Source organism: Podarcis vaucheri, assembly GCF_965113315.1.
Source record: "Podarcis vaucheri genome assembly, chromosome: 9".
In the NCBI taxonomy this organism is placed as follows: domain Eukaryota; kingdom Metazoa; phylum Chordata; class Lepidosauria; order Squamata; family Lacertidae; genus Podarcis; species Podarcis vaucheri.
In genome coordinates, this window is record NC_138767.1 from 55,124,906 (window position 1) to 55,142,215 (window position 17,310).

At 41.5% G+C, this 17,310-nt stretch overlaps 1 protein-coding gene across 2 annotated transcripts in view; it reads right to left on the reverse strand.

Moving 5' to 3' along the window:
* SCFD2 (sec1 family domain containing 2) overlaps positions 1-17,310 on the reverse strand; it is a 151,870-nt gene that overhangs the window by 128,014 nt on the left and 6,546 nt on the right. For both annotated transcript variants that reach the window (XM_082238152.1, XM_082238153.1), the window contains exon 3: positions 6,137-6,264. In XM_082238152.1, coding sequence (XP_082094278.1) covers positions 6,137-6,264 — 128 coding nt within the window. The remainder of the gene's footprint in view (positions 1-6,136; positions 6,265-17,310) is intronic.

The following is a 17,310-nucleotide window of genomic DNA, read 5'->3' on the forward strand; positions in this document are numbered from 1 at the left end:
TCCCATTCATTTTTAAAAAAGCATTTATAAACCACTTCATATTTTAAAAATAACTACGCAATATACCAGCTTCTGCAATTCTGCAAAAGTGTTAAACAGAAGCTGCAGCACGTAGTACTGGGTGCAGAATTCAGCTTCTTGAGCAATTCATTTCTGATTTAAAGGCAAAGGCAGTTCCTAGCCCTTAAGGCTGCAAATAGAGATGTCATGGAGGGAGAAAGAAAGTAAAACAGAACAGCTGCCTCATTGGCAACCACATCTTGCTTGCACCGTCTTATTTCACCTTCACAGAAGCCTCAGAAATTATGAGATGATGGAAAAGATGAGCACCACCAAATAGGCTACACTTCTTTATAATGATCATATTTGAAGCTGCATACTTAGGACTGGTGCAGTCCAACATTAAAGGTTTTGTGAAAGGTGTGTGTGTGTGTGTGTGTGTGTGTGTGTGTGTGTAAGTAAAAGATGCTTAAGTTCCAATTCAAGCATTACAAAGATATGGGGGAACAGGAGGCAAAAGGAATTTGTGCTTCCCATTTCTCCCCTTTCATAACATCCAGAGGTGATCATATTGCTGTGTTCTTTCATATCTTGGATATTCTTTCATGTTTGCAGACAAAGTTCAGGCATACCTTACACCCCTAACAAATCTGCCATTTCCTTTGATGCCCCCCCTTTTTTTTAAAAAAAATGCCAGATAGTTACAAACTACTTAAGGGATTTACAGTAGCCTTATCCCAACCTCTTTCACAAAGCATGCTGCGCTGGTATATTGTTTCTGTAGGCTAGGTCTGCCTTGTGCTCTTTAATGAGATGCTTTCGTCTTTCAGGTCGCATTCTGCATAGTTTACTAGGGAAGAACTGAGAGGGCTTTCTTCCATTAATGGAGGGTTAGAGTAACAGAAGAGAGCACTTTGTTTCTGTTATCCTCCTGGTGTTTCAGCTTTCATCATTCAACATGCCAATAAAGGGAGATAATAAAGGGATTCAAGCTCAGGCTAGATTTACTGTCCACTGTTAAAACTGCCAAGCAAGGCAGGCCATTTCTGAAGCCACAGAAGGACATTTGTAGCAAAGCGTCTTTTGCTGCCAAATAATATGCTAATAGCAAAGCTTTAAACAAAAGCATCATGAACCATCACTTTCAGAAGCGTTCTAAGATATGCATCTGATCACCAGCGAGGCTGCAAAGGAAGTGAGGATTGGGGAAAGAAGAAGCGGTACTTCTCCTGAAGGAACAACACTCCTTTGTTTAAGGAAGCTAGACGCAGAATAGAACTTTTTTTCGGAACCCAGTATCTTCAAGTGTGTTAAAATGCGAAGAAAAAGAAGAAGAGGAAGAAGAAACCCAACGAAAAAATAAGATGCCTGTTTTTCAGCAAGCCTGACTTCCTTTTTGACACTAGCAAGAATGTTACAGTATAAAAACCTTTTTTAAAAATACAGCTACATTTTGCTACTTGACTTGTCTAAACCAGTGCAAATAATATAAACATTTTGAATTGATGGATATTGCATTGAAATAATAAATGTTTAACTACTTGGTTTTTTTATTATTCCTTTATTGCTGTTTTTTTGTTTGTTATTTACGTAATTGATTTATATTTATATGCTGTTTTCCATGATGGCTATCTTTATTTATTTAGGAGTATTTAAACCTTGCCTACCAATTGAAGTGGCCTAACATATATCCATAACACAAGAAAGCAGACATTAGCAGAATATTTACTAGAATAGGGTAAAGGTGTATATAATTCTGCCCTCCAGTTCTCTGATGTTCCACTAAGTGCTCTTCTGCATAAACACTCTACGTACTGTTGATGTATATGTTTTGCATACTGTTTTATTATTATTATTATTATTATTATTATTATTATTATTAGCAACTTTGAGTTCTTTAAAAATAGGCAGGGTGTTAATATGTTTGCCATCTAAGATGCACTGAGAGTAAACTCAAAGGAAATCAATGGACTTTCAACCATCAACCCTGGGTGACATAGTTGGGTATAACCCATAAGAAATGAACAACAAACATTAATCTAATCTCATATCCAACTAAGCATCCTCTATGTACGTCAGAGATATCTTGGTATCTGAGGAGTGTTCCATAACAGCAAAATGTCAGTTATTATGGGCAGGGGCCCAAGAAAGAGACTCTGATTTAGCAATGGACGATGGGTCTCTATGCACTCAAAAAGACACACACCCTCTCAGGGGAGGTCAGGCTGACCACAATGGTGGGCTCAAATGCAGTACAATGGCACCTTGGTTCTCGAACGGCTTAGTTGTTGAACAAATTGGCTCCTGAATGCCGTAAACCCGGAAGCTCCTGCAGCTAATCGGCTTTGGTTTTCGAACACTTTCAGGACTCCCGGAACAGATTAAGTTCCAGAACCAAGGTACCACTGTAGTTTTATTTTTTTCAATAGGAGTATATGGCACACATTCACTCAGACAAGAAAAGGATTCGCTCAGGAAAGCTGAGCAAGTGAGTTCTCCAATGTACATCCACAACCACTCGCGTCCCAATTTCTTGGGATAACTGTTTCTGCACTTCCTCCTTAATGGTGGTGCTGGGGAGAACTTGGCTCACTGCCTTATTATAAAGGTGTATTATATCCTGTCAAACATTACTTATTTGCTTATTTAAGGTGCTTTACAGCATCTTTCTGCCAAGACAGTTTAAAATTTAATACCAACACAAGCAAATTACAAACTTTTTTTTATGTCACTGATGGCCTCTTCAGGAGAAGATGGTTTCCTGACCATGGCATCTTCTTTTCTCTTTGGTTTGTTAATATTTCAGGAAGTATTCATAAATAAGGCCTATGATGATTGACAGCCATGGTGCTACTGTGCTATATTCAACCCCAAGTTGTGAAAACGAGAAAGAAGTATGTCTCTTCTTAGATGCCAGCTTAGTATATATTTCTTTGCCTGGAATAGAATGTGAAGAATTCTGGACCTTCTCACTGTATTTTTTATCCACATAAATTAAAACAACCAAAAATGATTATTTAAAAATATTAGAATTAAGTGAACTGTGCATATTTAAACCACATATACCCACCCAGTAACAAAAAGTGTTTTGTTCAGATGTAGTCAGGCCTGAGGGCAATTTTAACAAGAGTTTTCCTAAAACTGGTATAATATTTAGGTCTTTAAAGTGGAAAAAATAGCCTTTTTACTCAGCCTTGGCCTCTTGCATATGACTCCTGCTATAATGATAAATCAAGACCCTGATCTTCCAGCAGCTTCTGAGGTTAATTTGCACACGCTTAATGTCCATCTTCCTCTTCTCCCAGACCTTCGAGGAATTAAACAATCTATGGCCTTTTAAACTGTCTGGGTGGTAGTGTTTGGTTTGTTACTGTATGTATTTTTGTGTTTTCGTATTGTCAACTGCCCTGTAATCCTCAAATGAAAGGCAGTAGAGAAATGTTGTTTTTGTTGTTATTGTTAATGCTACATTTTGGATTTAGATACTGAAGCAAGTTTAAAATATCTACATGCTAAAAAGAAGCTTGAAAACATCATTGGCTTGCAATTGCCCTTTGTCCTTCCTGAATGTGTGAAGAGATTTTTTTCCAGCAACTGATAGCTGAGGGGGGAAGTTAAAGGGCACTTTCAGATCATACAAGACAAGCCAGCATTTGCTATCTTGAAGCAGCGCTGAGCTAATATGGGTAACTTACATGCCCTTGCCCTTTGGCAACTCAACTCTTTAGTCACCCTAAATTTTTCCAGTCTTCTGGGGACAAGGAGTTACTGAATGGCTCAAGGGACAAATGCTTTCAGATAACAAAGTTAACACAATACTGCTCATAATGAAGTTTTGGCCTAACCATTGTGGACCCTGGTTGTGCAGCCTCAGACAGCAAATTTTGCACATGGAAAGGGGAAAGATCAAATTTCTTTTGAAGCAGCTGTACCTGCACCTAAATTACAGTATGTGATTACTACATTTTATTTGAAATAATTATGCCTTAATGTATACTTCCACTTGCCTGTGTCTACTCTTTTGCATTATACTTACAGTACAGGCGTACATTGGTTCTTGAACGGAATCCATTCCGGAAGTCCATTCAACTTCCGAAAATGTTTAAAAGCCAAGCATGGCTTCCGATTGGCTGCAGGAGCTTTCTGCACTCAATCGGAAGCTGCAGAAGCCGCTTCGGACGTTCGGGTTCCAAAGAAGGTACGACTGTATCTTAAAGCAATCACTCAGTATTTCCTTATTGAACATATATATGTGCATACACACTAAGGCTCATATTTTTTAAACAATGATGAAATCGTCAATACCAGATGAGCTTATGATTCAGAAAATAGGTAACAGGCACAAACAAACTTGAAATAGTTACACCTGTGTTTCAGTTATTCAGCTTTCCCACTCAGTGGTAAATAAACAAACAAAAAACACAACGGTACTTATAGACCACTTAACTTAACAAAATAACTTGTCAGGAAATAGTCCCAGGCTGATTTTCTGTATCATGAAGGCAGAGATGTTCATGCACTGCTCTTGCATGGGATACAGGGACAGGATGCATATATGATCAGCTTCCTGCTTTTTCACAACACTAGATTTGAAATAGAGCCTTTGCTTTTCTTCCACCTAGGAGCTCTGTTGAGACTACAGTGGTCCCTCGGGTTACATACGCTTCAGGTTACAGACCTTGCTCGAGGATGAGAACAGAAATTTTGCTCGGCGGTGCGGCAGCAGCAAGAGGCCCTATTAGCTAAAGTGATGCTTCAGGTTAAGAACAGTTTCAGGTTAAGAACGGACCTCTGGAACGAATTAAGTACTTAACCCAAGGTACCACTGTATGTTATGTCCCAAAGACGGGGGAAAGCAGATATTGGACACAACATTGTTGGGGGGGACGGGACAGGAAGCACAGGGCACTTGCCTATCCATCTGCCACCACAGCAAGATGGTGCCCCAAGTATCCATTTCAGCCTTGTGAATAAGCTTAAAAAAATAATTAGGCTGCAGAGAAATAAACAATTACTAGCATGCTAAGAGGGAAGTAGCTTGTGTTTCTATGCTGGATGTGGAGGAGGACAAGGGGGCAGGGGGGCAGTATTGGCACAACGCAGTCCCCCTTGGCTCTGGTAGTGAAAGCCAGGCTAGCCTGGCGCACAGCCTCTTTGAACCCTCCACACCCCGGGGGTGTTGGCAGCAAAGGCTGGGCTGGTACAGTGGGTTCTGTTCCCCCTCTATGCCCCGCCTCTGTGTGTGCACACACCCCGGTTGCCAGCAAATGCTGCAACACCACTGGAGGAGGAGAAGGATGCTACCATTCTCTTAGAAGGCAAGATAAGATAAATGACCTTCCGCCTGGGACAATCCATCCCTGCTTTGTCAGCCTATTCACTTGCTGGCATTGAATCCCTAGTTGCTTAAGGCGTATACAACATTGCCCATATGATATACAAGGTTGCCCCATGATACTGAAGGCAAGGAAAGCAACAAAGTGGCACCTCGGGTTACATACGCTTCAGGTTACATACGCTTCAGGTTACAGACTCCGCTAACCCAGAAATAGTACCTCGGTTTAAGAACTTTGCTTTAGGATGAGAACAGAAATCATGCTCCGGCGGCGCAGCAGCAGCAGGAGGCCCCATTACCTAAAGTTGTACTTCAGGTTAAGAACAGTTTCAGCTTAAGAACGGACCTCTGGAACGAATTAAGTACTTAACCCGAGGTACCACTGTACAGAATGAGACGAGAGCTATGCCACAGCCATAAGTGGAAACTGAGAAAACTGCAGTTTTTTGGGCACAGGAACAAGGCTCTGAATAACCCCTTCTGTCCCCAGGCTCATACTTCAAAGCATTAAAGGCAAGAGGTGACATTGTATATTTTTATGAGTGTATTATCAGCCTGTAAGTCAGGCTACAACTGCGTAACATTTTGAATCCATTTCAAAACACTGATTGATAACTCACCAAGCGCCAAAGAAACTGATTGCTAAAACACATGGCTCGTCACCAAACCACAGTTAACAACCTCAGATTTATTTAAAGACAAATGATTTCGGAATGATCAGCGTCTGAGAAATAGCTACACTGATTAAATGGCTGGACACAGATGAAGAGTACGCACAGGCCCGCTCCAAGGCTTACTTACCCATGCTCATCTTGATTGGCAAATTTTCCCTGCTTGCAGCTTCCACTAGGTGTCTCCTGACTTCCATCACAGCTTCTTTCTGCTTGAAATTCATCAAGGACTCCCACAGAGATTTAGCAGCTGGATCACTATATATAAAAAAAGAAAAAAAGCACCCAGGTTTACACCAAACATCTGCTAAGGATCAAGCAAACGGACTGGAGCTTAGTGATTTCTACAACGTGGATAGCCTATTTACCTTCAAGTACGGAAACAAAGCTCAACTTTTTCAGAAAGAGTTGCTCTCTCTTCAGACTAAGAATACATGGGCTGATTTGGTAACTTGTTATATTAACCAGAGGTTATCAATTTAATTGATTCTGTTACCACAAAATTATTAAGAGAATACAGTGGTACCTCAGGTTAAGTACTTAATTCGTTCCGGAGGTCCGTACTTAACCTGAAACTGTTCTTAACCTGAAGCACCACTTTAGCTAATGGGGCCTCCTGCTGCTGCTGCGCCGCCAGAGCGCGATTTCTGTTCTCATCCTGAAGCAAAGTTCTTAACCTGAAGCACTATTTCTGGGTTAGCGGAGTCTGTAACCTGAAGCGTATGTAACCTGAAGTGTATGTAACCTGAGGTACCACTGTAGTTCAGCAGTGGCTTGCGCAAACAACCAAAGCTACTGAGAATATTAATGACGACAAAAACAGCAACAGTTTCAGTATAATAGACTTTCTTCTGAAATGCACTCTCGTGACTATACTTTTTGAAACGAAAAGCTGTTCGCCAGGTTCAGAAGTAATGGTGGGCTTGTGAAGCCGTTGATACAAGCAGAATATTAAGTAAACGTTCATATGGCCATTGATGGAAAGTGGATCTGGCTGAGCTGGGAGGTGTTGCATTAAATCTCACCTCATTCATAAAGCTCACTGAAGTATAACAAGGGAGGGCGGGACAAGCAGCGGTTTTAGACAAAGTTTCAGTACAGCAATAAAGGAGTTGGGAAAGGGTCATATGCCAAGGCCACTGCTGCTGTGAAACATGTCTTCTCATTTGCTCTCCTGCCTACCCCTCACTTCATGCAAATCCAGGACTGTGTTGAGGCACTACAAATCCTCCAACGGGGGCTGCATGAGGACATACATTTTTTGTTATATATGAAGGTATAACTTTATGCAGCGTCAATCTTGAATGGCATACAAAAGTGCTCTATATCTCAAATATGTCAATATTAATTGTGATCACATGGAACTATAACTTTTAAAAGAAAATGAAAGAAAACTCAATACCCATGAGAAAGTTCCTTGGCAGAGACAAACATTTATTGTCAAGTCATGCTAATATAGATTTTAAAAGTCCTGGAGGGCAATGATTTCCTTCCCTGGCTTTTGTTTTTTTTACAAGCCAATTTCTTCCCAAAGTTGTAGGTTTGTTTTGCAAGGCTACTGGGAATTGTTTAAAAATATGTTGAGAATAGCAGACTCTGTTTAAAAGCAAAGTAGAAAATATGACAAACCGGCACATTTGAAGATTTGCAATATCAAAAGTGGGTGTTTTGTAGACTTATTACTGCTTGCAAAAGATGGGGAAAAGGAGATACACACTGTTTCTACACACTTATTTCTATACACAGATCCAGCTGTCCAGCCAAGTGATAGGATAGCACCAGGAATAGTATCTAAACAAATGGCTTTGGACAAAAATAAAATTTGTAGCTAAAGAGAGTAGTTAATTGAGACTCCCGTCCTCCCACCACAGTGCTTTCTAGTAATGGACTTAGCTTTCAGATTTGGACCTGGCAATTCTAATATGTCTTCATACCATGAGGGTTGTCTACTAATATGCCCTGTAAAGTAGGCAACCTCTGAAGCCAACAGCAGCCGCACATTCCATGCAGGATACCACTGCTAGTCTCCTAATACAACCGAGCTAGAGTCCACACTACCATTCATCAAATTTCACAAATACTGCTTGCTTCCCCATGTTCTTCAAATCTCAGCTCTAGGGTCTGTTCTGAAGGCCCTAACGCAGACATGGAAAATGTGAATAAATAAATATGTGCCTGAGCTTATTCAGAGTGCATACATGGTACCTTGACCAAGAAAAACTGGCATTCACACGACTGGGACCAGGGCTTTTATGAGTTTTGGAGACAATACAAAGAGAAAGCATCTATGACCTTATATTCGTTCATTTGATGTTTTAATGTAAACTGTTTTGAAATCCCCCCATTAAAATATAAAGCAGCATAGAAATGAAATAAATAATAACAACAATAAGCTTCATGTGGGGATGGCACCTTGATATTCCATTGTAGTGACTGTAACCCAGGGTTGAGGTGTCATTTGGCGATTAGCTTATATATGCAAGTTTCTAACACTGGTGAGAGTATGTGGAGCCACCAAAACAGATGGACAGTACATGCAGTTTTGACAACCTGGATTCAGCCTCCAATGCCCTGAAACAGGATATTGACACTATCAGAGTTACCCATAATGACTATTTGTCAAGCAAGCACCTTTGAAAGCCGTGTGTGGATTACTAGACTCATGACTTTTGCTACAGGGCACCAGCACTCTTTGCTTGATCAGATTGCCTGTAATTCTGACACCCGAGAAAGCTTGGCTTCTTAATAGGCTTTCCTCCATCCCTTCGGTTCCTCCATCTCTTCGGTTCCAAGTAAATATGATAGGACAACTCACAAAGCATTCAAAGATCATGTTTCAGAGTGATCTCCAAAATCCCCAGGCAAGCTCCTGTGAAAGGGACTCCTCCTAAAGTCACATCCTGAGTAAACAATGCTGAATAGTTCAAGATTTTAAGGATTTTGTTTTATTTTATTGCAGACAGAGATGCTGTCTCAGTTTACAGCTTGGTCTGAGTTTGAAATCATGTCCACTGCCAACATGACTTCTGTCTGAAATGAAACATTAAGCATGCATATATCCTGGTTTCGAACAAATGCCAGTTGGAGTTTGCTGGGAGCTAACAGGAAATGCTAATCTCAAGATAAAGTGCCGCTCTGTTTTAATGCAGAAGAGTAAGTAGTGAACTGTGGTCCAATAAAATGTGAAGTAGACAGTGGTTCTGGAGAAAGAGAGATACGGGGCCCTGTTTAGAAACTGTATCAATGTTGTCACAGAATCATAGGATTGTGGATCTGGAAGGTGTCATGAGGGTCATCTAGTCCAGTGTTTTTCAACCACTGTTCCGCGGCACACTAGTGTGCCGCGAGATGTTGCCTGGTGTGCCGTGGGAAAAATTGAAAAATTCAAAAGATTTTTTTTTAAAAAAAGTCAAATTTCCACCCACTAGGCGGGCGCTGCACTATGTCCACCCTATTTTCCATCTGTCCTGGGTGGGGATCAGATCGGATGGGATCGGATGAGAGCGGACAGGCGGTCCGCTCTCATCTGATTCCCTGTAGAGAGCAGCGGGGCTCTGACATCTCCCTCTCCGCACACAGTGCAGAGACGGAGCTGTCATCCGCCAGCTCAGCGGGGATCAGCGGATCGATCCCCGCTGAGCAGAGAACGGTCCGCAATGTTTTTGTTTGCCATTAAAGAAAAAAATATTAAACCATGCTTGAATGTTAAACCATGCTTCTTTGTGTTTATTTGATTCCTATTCAAGAGAATTACTTTATATATAGTCAATATAGGCACAGAGTTAAATTTTTTAACCTTTTCTAATGGTGGTGTGCCTCGTGATTGTTTTCATGAAACAAGTGTGCCTTTTCCCAAAAAAGGTTGAAAAACACTGATCTAGTCCAACCCTCTGCAAAGCAGGAATCTTTCACCCAACGTGGGGCTTGAACCCACAACTCTGGGATTAAGAGTCTCATGCTCGATTGACTATCCTTTAAAACCAATTTAGATTCTTAACTGTGTGTAGTGGGACAAAACTGGTGTTTCATGCCTAACTGAAGCCAGAGAGATACATTGTGTTAGGGTCAGTTTTATAGTGTGTCAAAAAAACTGTTACTATCTAATTTGTGATGTTACAGTTATAATAGTTAGCTGGAGGACATAGATTTTTACAGTGGTACCTCTGGTAACGAACTTAATTTGTTCCGGAGGTCCGTTCTTAACCTGAAACAGTTCTTAACCTGAGGTACTACTTTAGTTAATGGGGCCTCCCGCTGCCGCCACGCCACCACTGCATGATTTCTGTTCTCATCCTGAGGTAAATTTCTTAAACCGAGTACTACTTCCGGGTTAGCGGATTCTGTAACCCGAAGTGTTTGTAACCCGAAGTGTTTGGAACCCAAGGTACCACTGTATATGCTTCAGTTTATTCACAAAGTGATGGGTCCTTTACTGGGCATTCCATTCAAACATAGTGAGTCATAATTATAGGCCAACCAAAATTCAGAATTTCACTGAGAGCCTGGTAATTGGTTGGAAAGTTAGGTTCAGCACTGCTTAAGAGCCTGAGAAGAAAACCTTTGAAAAATGAAAGAAGAGACTCTGAAGAGGCAAGGCAAAGAATCTGGTATGGAAAGCAGCAGCAGCAGCCAGGACTAAAGTGGCTGAAGTCCAGAGAGAGGCTAGGACCTGAGAAATCCCTTTGGCAGAAGGCAGCTGACAATGAAGGAGCCAACACCTTAAAGATGAAGTCACTAAAAGCAGAAAAAAAGAAGGTCTTCAAGGGGAGAGAAAGACCATAGCAGCAGCCCTTGGGAAAAGTTGAAGGCAGTGTGTCAGCCGCAGCATTCAAAAGTTGCCAGGTATCAGGCAAATTTTATACCTGTCTATTGGCCACTTGCGACCAAGTCAAGAAGGCGTCTGGTGTCTCCACCATCTGGAGGTGAATGCCTGGAGATCCTTGGATCTTGACTGTTTTCACACACTAGCCATACATCCTGTAGAACTCTATGCTACAGAATAGAATAGAATTCTATTCTATTCTATTCTATTCTATTCTATTCTATTCTATTCTATTCTGTTCTGTTCTGTTCTGTTCTGTTCTATATTTTATCTGGACAATTAGAATGAATTTCAAGAACCAAAAGTCGGATTGGAAGGTATGATTTTTCAAGCCGCCTGGCCCAAAAATGGCAACTAGGCATTCTGTTTTGGCAACTGTAACTCAAGGAGCCATTTGGCGCCTAGGCAAATCTGAGTTTCTAATACTGGCCAGCCGGTACTTTTCAGATGTGCTCAGGTATTTGCAACACTCAAAGTGTGGCAGGAGGCATGCACCCGAGTCCCCCCAATGCTTCCCCCCTCAACTTCCCAGTGTTGTGTGGGGTTGGTTTGTGGCGGCTTCTATTCATGCCTGCTCAAGTGGTTGGAGACCTTGTTTGATAAGTGTCTCCAATCTCAGGGACAGTTCCACCACATCCAAGACAGCATGAATAGGTGCCCTTGCAGAACCACTGCATTCAGTATGGGGATGGTTTGGCACTGATCATGCACACCCCTGACCTTGGCCATAGATACAGAGATCATGCATTCAGGGAAATGCCTTAGTATGCCTATCATTTATCGTGCATTTGTGACAGGAATACCTGCAGTCATAATATAAAGGTAGGATAAATAAATGATAACAGGCCTTCCCTTTCAGGTTCTTGAATGTGTGGGAAAACAGGTAGTGACATTTGCTAAGGGCTACTAATTTGGGGACGCGGGTGGCGCTTTGAGCAAAACCTCAGTGCCTAGGGCTTGCCGATCGCATGGTCGGCAGTTTGAATCCCCGCGGTGGGGTGGGCTCCCGTCTTTCGGTCCCAGCTCCTGCCCACCTAGCAGTTCGAAAGCACTCCTAAGTGCAAGTAGATAAATAAGTACCGCTTTATAGCGGGAAGGTAAACGGCGTTTCCGTGCGCTGCGCTGGTGCTGGCTTGCTAGCAGCTTCGTCACGCTGGCCATGTGACCCGGAAGTGTCTCCGGACAGCGCTGGCCCCCGGCCTCTTAAGTGAGATGGGCGCACAACCCTAGAGTCGGACACGACTGGCCCGTACGGGCAGGGGTACCTTTACCTTTTACTTATTTGTATAGACTTATACGGTTATGGCCTATGCTGGTATCCAGTTTAAGAAATATGCTCATGTAGAAAATTCTCACATATAAAGCAACTCCTTCACAAGGAACAACAGACTGAAAATATCCAACAATACTGCTCCCACTTAGGCTAATAAATACAATCTGATACAGCAAACAATTCCCAGCTTCCTAGTCACAGAGCATTATCCTCATTTGGATTAATGGCATTTAAAATTCCCATAATTTTTCAAAGCAAAACATGCAGTTGCATATTTTAAAAGCCAGACAGTCAACATTAAAGAACGTAAGCATTTTCTTGAGCAATTTAAGCTTATTCCTCAATTCCATTCCAACTCCTCAAGCCACTTTGATGGCGTAATCTGCTCTAGACTCAATTTAACTGTGTGTCTTGGCAAATACTCAAAAGTTAGAGATTATTATTTGATTCAGATGCCAAAAGGCTTAGAGATATATAGCCCTAGAAGCAGAGAAATAGTATCAGCCCCCCCATAACCTACTTTTTGCATCTATGAAAGGAAACTGCCACATCCAAAGATCAAGTACTCATAATCTGAGGAGGCATAAAACTATCATGGCATCAACAACTACAGAGTATTCAGTGCCCCAGTCAGATGTTACACATACTTTTCTGTGCATGAATAACTCATTCATCCCAGGACTGGTCTGAAGGCAAATGCTAAACCTTCCTTGACCGAAGAGGAGGCAAACTTCACAGTCTCTCAAGACAGACGGATGCCAACAACAAAATGTAAGGGAAATGTTGTTCTATTCACTGCATGCTTTTTCAAAATTCCCAGCCATAGATAGCAATTAATCACCTCAGCTTTTCAGTTAAGTTCACCTGCCTACACATACCACAGCTAGTTATCTGAGGCCTAAATGAACAAAAAGGAAACATTGTTCCTTGCCTAATCATCTGAAGGCAATTTTTACTCATCACTCGTGACCAGGACAACTGTTTATAAGCCTGCATGACTGACCAGATGTAACTATTTTGCTGTTTAACCAGTACATCTAAATTTATGTGCAATAAAGGCAGACTATATGCATCCTGTATGCATACAGATATTTCCAGGGTGAGAGGAATCGCAGACATTGTGCTGTCCAGAGCCTATAAATATGACACTGATAATAATGAATATGAGAGACATGCTCAGTCCTAGTTCCTAGAAATTTGAAATATTTTTCTAGTTTGGGAGATGGCATTATGGGAACTGGCTGTGCACCAAGATAATTTTTGGCACAGATATGTTGTTACAAAAGCCCGGCACTTGCCCCCTCTCTCTGCCAAGCAGTGGCCAGAGCGCATGGGGTCAGAGGAGCACAAACAGGGTCTGTGTCCCTTTGGAGAATGGAAGACATGACGGAGACTGTTATGCTTTAAGAAATATGGTTTATTCACATATTTATACCTTCAGTCTGCATGGAAGGGAGTCCAGATCTTACAGCATGGCCCAGAAGCCCCTTGCCCTCCCCCAGAGCAGCTACCCTGGCAACCTTCCAAATCTCTAGTCTCTGGCCACAGCTGGGGCAAGGAGTTGCTAACCCTCAATGGCTCTCCATTGAAATGCTAACAGGCCTGCCCTTCCCTCAGCCAGCCAAACTGATTTGCAATAGGTAGGCCAGAAATTCCCTGTTTGCCACAGCCCTGCAGTTTATGTTTTAGTACAGGCGTCAGCAAACTTTTTCAGCAGGGGGCCGGTCCACTGTCCCTCAGACCTTGTGGAGGACCGGACTATATTGGGGGGGGGGAGAACAACAAATTCCTATGCCCCACAAATAATCCAGAGATGCATTTTAAATAAAAGCACACATTCTACTCATGTAAAAACACACTGATTCCCGGACCGTCTGCAGGCCGGATTTATAAGGCAATTGGGCCGGATCCGGCCCCCGGGCCTTAGTTTGCCTACCAATGTTTTAGTCCATCCCCAATCATCCTAGTATTTATTTGTTCCTAGTGTTTAGAGGGATCCCTCCCCCCCCCCATTTCTATAACAATATTTAAGATTAAAAAGTGCCTATATTTAATTTTTTCTTGTTAATTCTTTGAGAGAGAGAAAATAAGATTTTCACGATAAAAACATCACATATATCAGGTCAGGACTGCAAGACTGCTTTTAAAATATTGTTTCAGATGACATTATTCACCACTAATGTGTTTTGCATTCCAAGTAATGTATGATTTCTTAAGGGTGGTACGATTTAGGGACCTTCATACAAAGAAAAGACCCTTACACAGAATACCAATTCATTGCAAATCAGCATCTGTATGTAGGAAGCCATTTTCTGACCCTTTTCCTTGAAGTTAATATGATGTTTGTTTATTTGGGGGGGGGACAAGATGGATAAATTATGGTACAAATGGGAATATAGATACTAATCAACAGCAATTCCTTTTCCTTCATAGCTACAAAGGAATAGGTACAGGGTAAAAATCCATGATGCTTTTATTGCTTCTTTATATATGCAAAAGCAATTAGAAAGTGATTAATTTTAGACTGACAGTTTTAAGGAAAGCCTTCACTAGTTACTAGATTGCTCATCAATAAACAGAAACTGGATACATCACTTGGCCTTAAGAAATTCAGTGGCCTCAATTTCTCCTGTAAGAGAACACTTCTTTTGGTGCAAATGGATAAAGTGGTTTAGACATATGTTTTCAGAGGCATGGTGTGTGGAGACAGTGGGTTTCCAATTGAAAACATCTGGGAATATCCCAAGGCTATAACATTCCTGGAGTTCTTCCAGATTCAAGTGGCAACGATGATTTGCACGTTTGAGGGGGGAGGGAGCATTGTTTTATTCAACTGATGGCAAAAGTCAGTTTCCCAAACAAAAGTCTGTTTTGGAGAAGTGCGAAAGATATTGGAAAACATCTTTTTAAATGAACACCAGAGTAGCAATCATACATTGACATAGCACACAATTCCTCCTGTTATATTTCTGCTGCTAGTGGAATGTAGACTCATCTGCGTGCAATTCTCAAGGGTCAACACATTATGAGTGGTCTTGGTAGCCACGTCAACATTTGTGATCACCCATATCCTACCCGAATTCATCATGCGAAAGGCTGGGCTGGATAAATCCCAAGCCGGAATTAAGATTGCCGGAATATCAACAACCTCAGATATGCAGATGACACAACCTTGATGGCAGAAAGTGAGGATGAATTAAATAACCTTTTAATGAGGGTGAAAGAGGAGAGCACAAAATATAGTCTGAAGCTCAACATAAAAAAATGAAGATCATGGTCACTGGTCCCATCACCTCCTGGCAAATAGAAGGGGAAGAAATGGAGGAAGTGAGAGATTTTACTTTCTTGGGTTCCATGATAACTGTAGATGGTGACAGCAGCCACAAAATTAAAAGACACCTGCTTCTTGGGAGAAAAGCAATGACAAACCTAGACAGCATCTTAAAAAGCAGAGAGACATCACCTTGCCGACAAAGGTCCGTATAGTTAAAGCTATGGTTTTCCCAGTAGTGATGTATGGAAGTGAGAGCTGGACCATAAAGAAGGCTGATCGCTGAAGAATTGATGCTTTTGAATTATGGTGCTGGAGGAGACTCTTGAGATATGGGATCCTTGTAGGTGATCTACACATCCAAATCTCAGCCCAACAGTGAGGTTGGTATCATCTCTCTTCACCTCTAAACTGGAGAGGAAAGCTAAGGTCCTTTTGTTACCCTCACCAGAAGAAAATGGAATGCTTCCCAGAGTGAGAATGGAGGGTGGGATTTTGGTCTGCTTTCTATTCTACAACTTTTTTTGTGAAAATAGTGAGCCAGAAGACGGCAAAATGTATTTCAATTATAAAAAAAATGAGCTGTGGTATTTACGCACAAGAGATAAGCAAACATGTCAAGAGTTGTGCGCCCTGGAAAAATTGTAAATGTGACTAGGTGCACAACATACAGCTGGGGATGTTTAATGGGATAAAATGAGCACAAGCTTGCCTGCTGCGGTCAACTAATTTTTTCAAAGCAGTATTTTTACTTGCCAAACCCACAGAAGTGAACCCATATCTTAAGCATGTAGCAAACATTTCCTGCATCCCAACATCTTGTAAACTTGTAGAAGAGGGCAAACATCTTAATCCTAAATTTTTTTCTATTTAATGTTATCTAAACGGAACAGAGAAACGCACACACACAAAATGTTCAGACAAAAATAAATAAATCACAATATGTTCTTTGTATTTAGAATACCAGATAATGTTTTAAGGCATATTTGAGTGTCTGTGATAACAAATAACTTGATACACTTAGTCCCTGGATGTGCGCAATGCAATCCAGCTGTCTAGAAAATAAAATGTTTACAAAGGAAAAACATTCCATCTTTGTTTATTACATCCTGCAACACCAAGCTTCATAGGGCTAGTGTAGGATTTTTATTGTTGCTAATCCAGGAAATATAACTGATAGCGCCATTCATTTCATTCTGTAGCCTTCAGCTTCTTCAGACCCCAAACCTAGCTTGCACACCAAACCAGAAACATGAGATTAATATCCAATTTATCTTTGTTATCTTCATTCTCTTTTTCCAAGACTAAAGGCACCATTAGGGCCAACAAAATGTATTTTGCTATCTCAAGATGGTGCCTCCCTCATTCCATGACCAGAAGCTGACTGTTAATTTCACTTCAACACCAAAAATATGGTAGCACCTGATGCCAGCGGGGCAATTTCAAGGGGGATGACAGGCTGTGTAGCACATAAAGCTCTGATATCCAGCTAAGGGAAATGGCTGGGAGGAGCTCAGGAGAAACAGTGAGGACCATTGTCATCACCTCAGCATCTGCCACCTAAGGCTTGCAGTACATTCCTGTCAGATCTCTCTGAAACATTGGTGCTGCTGTTCAGTTTACTAAGCAGCAAGTCAGTACACTATGCTCATATTGGCCTCAAAGTCTTTCAAATTGCAGAAAATAAGGTAGGATTAGGCAGATGAAGCAAGGAAGGTTTTAAAATATACAGTTCCACTCGCCTACCACTAGGTGGCAAATTCCTAAAATGATGTATAATTCTAATTTTTTTTGGGGGGGGTGTAGGGTAGGGAAACCCCCTTGTGCTAGCAGGAATCCTTGCACTGTCTTCCCCAAGCATGGTGGGTTAATGGAATATGAGCAGTGATCCTTCAGATTCACAAACTCACTTGTTCCTGATCTGTTAGTTCTTAGGTG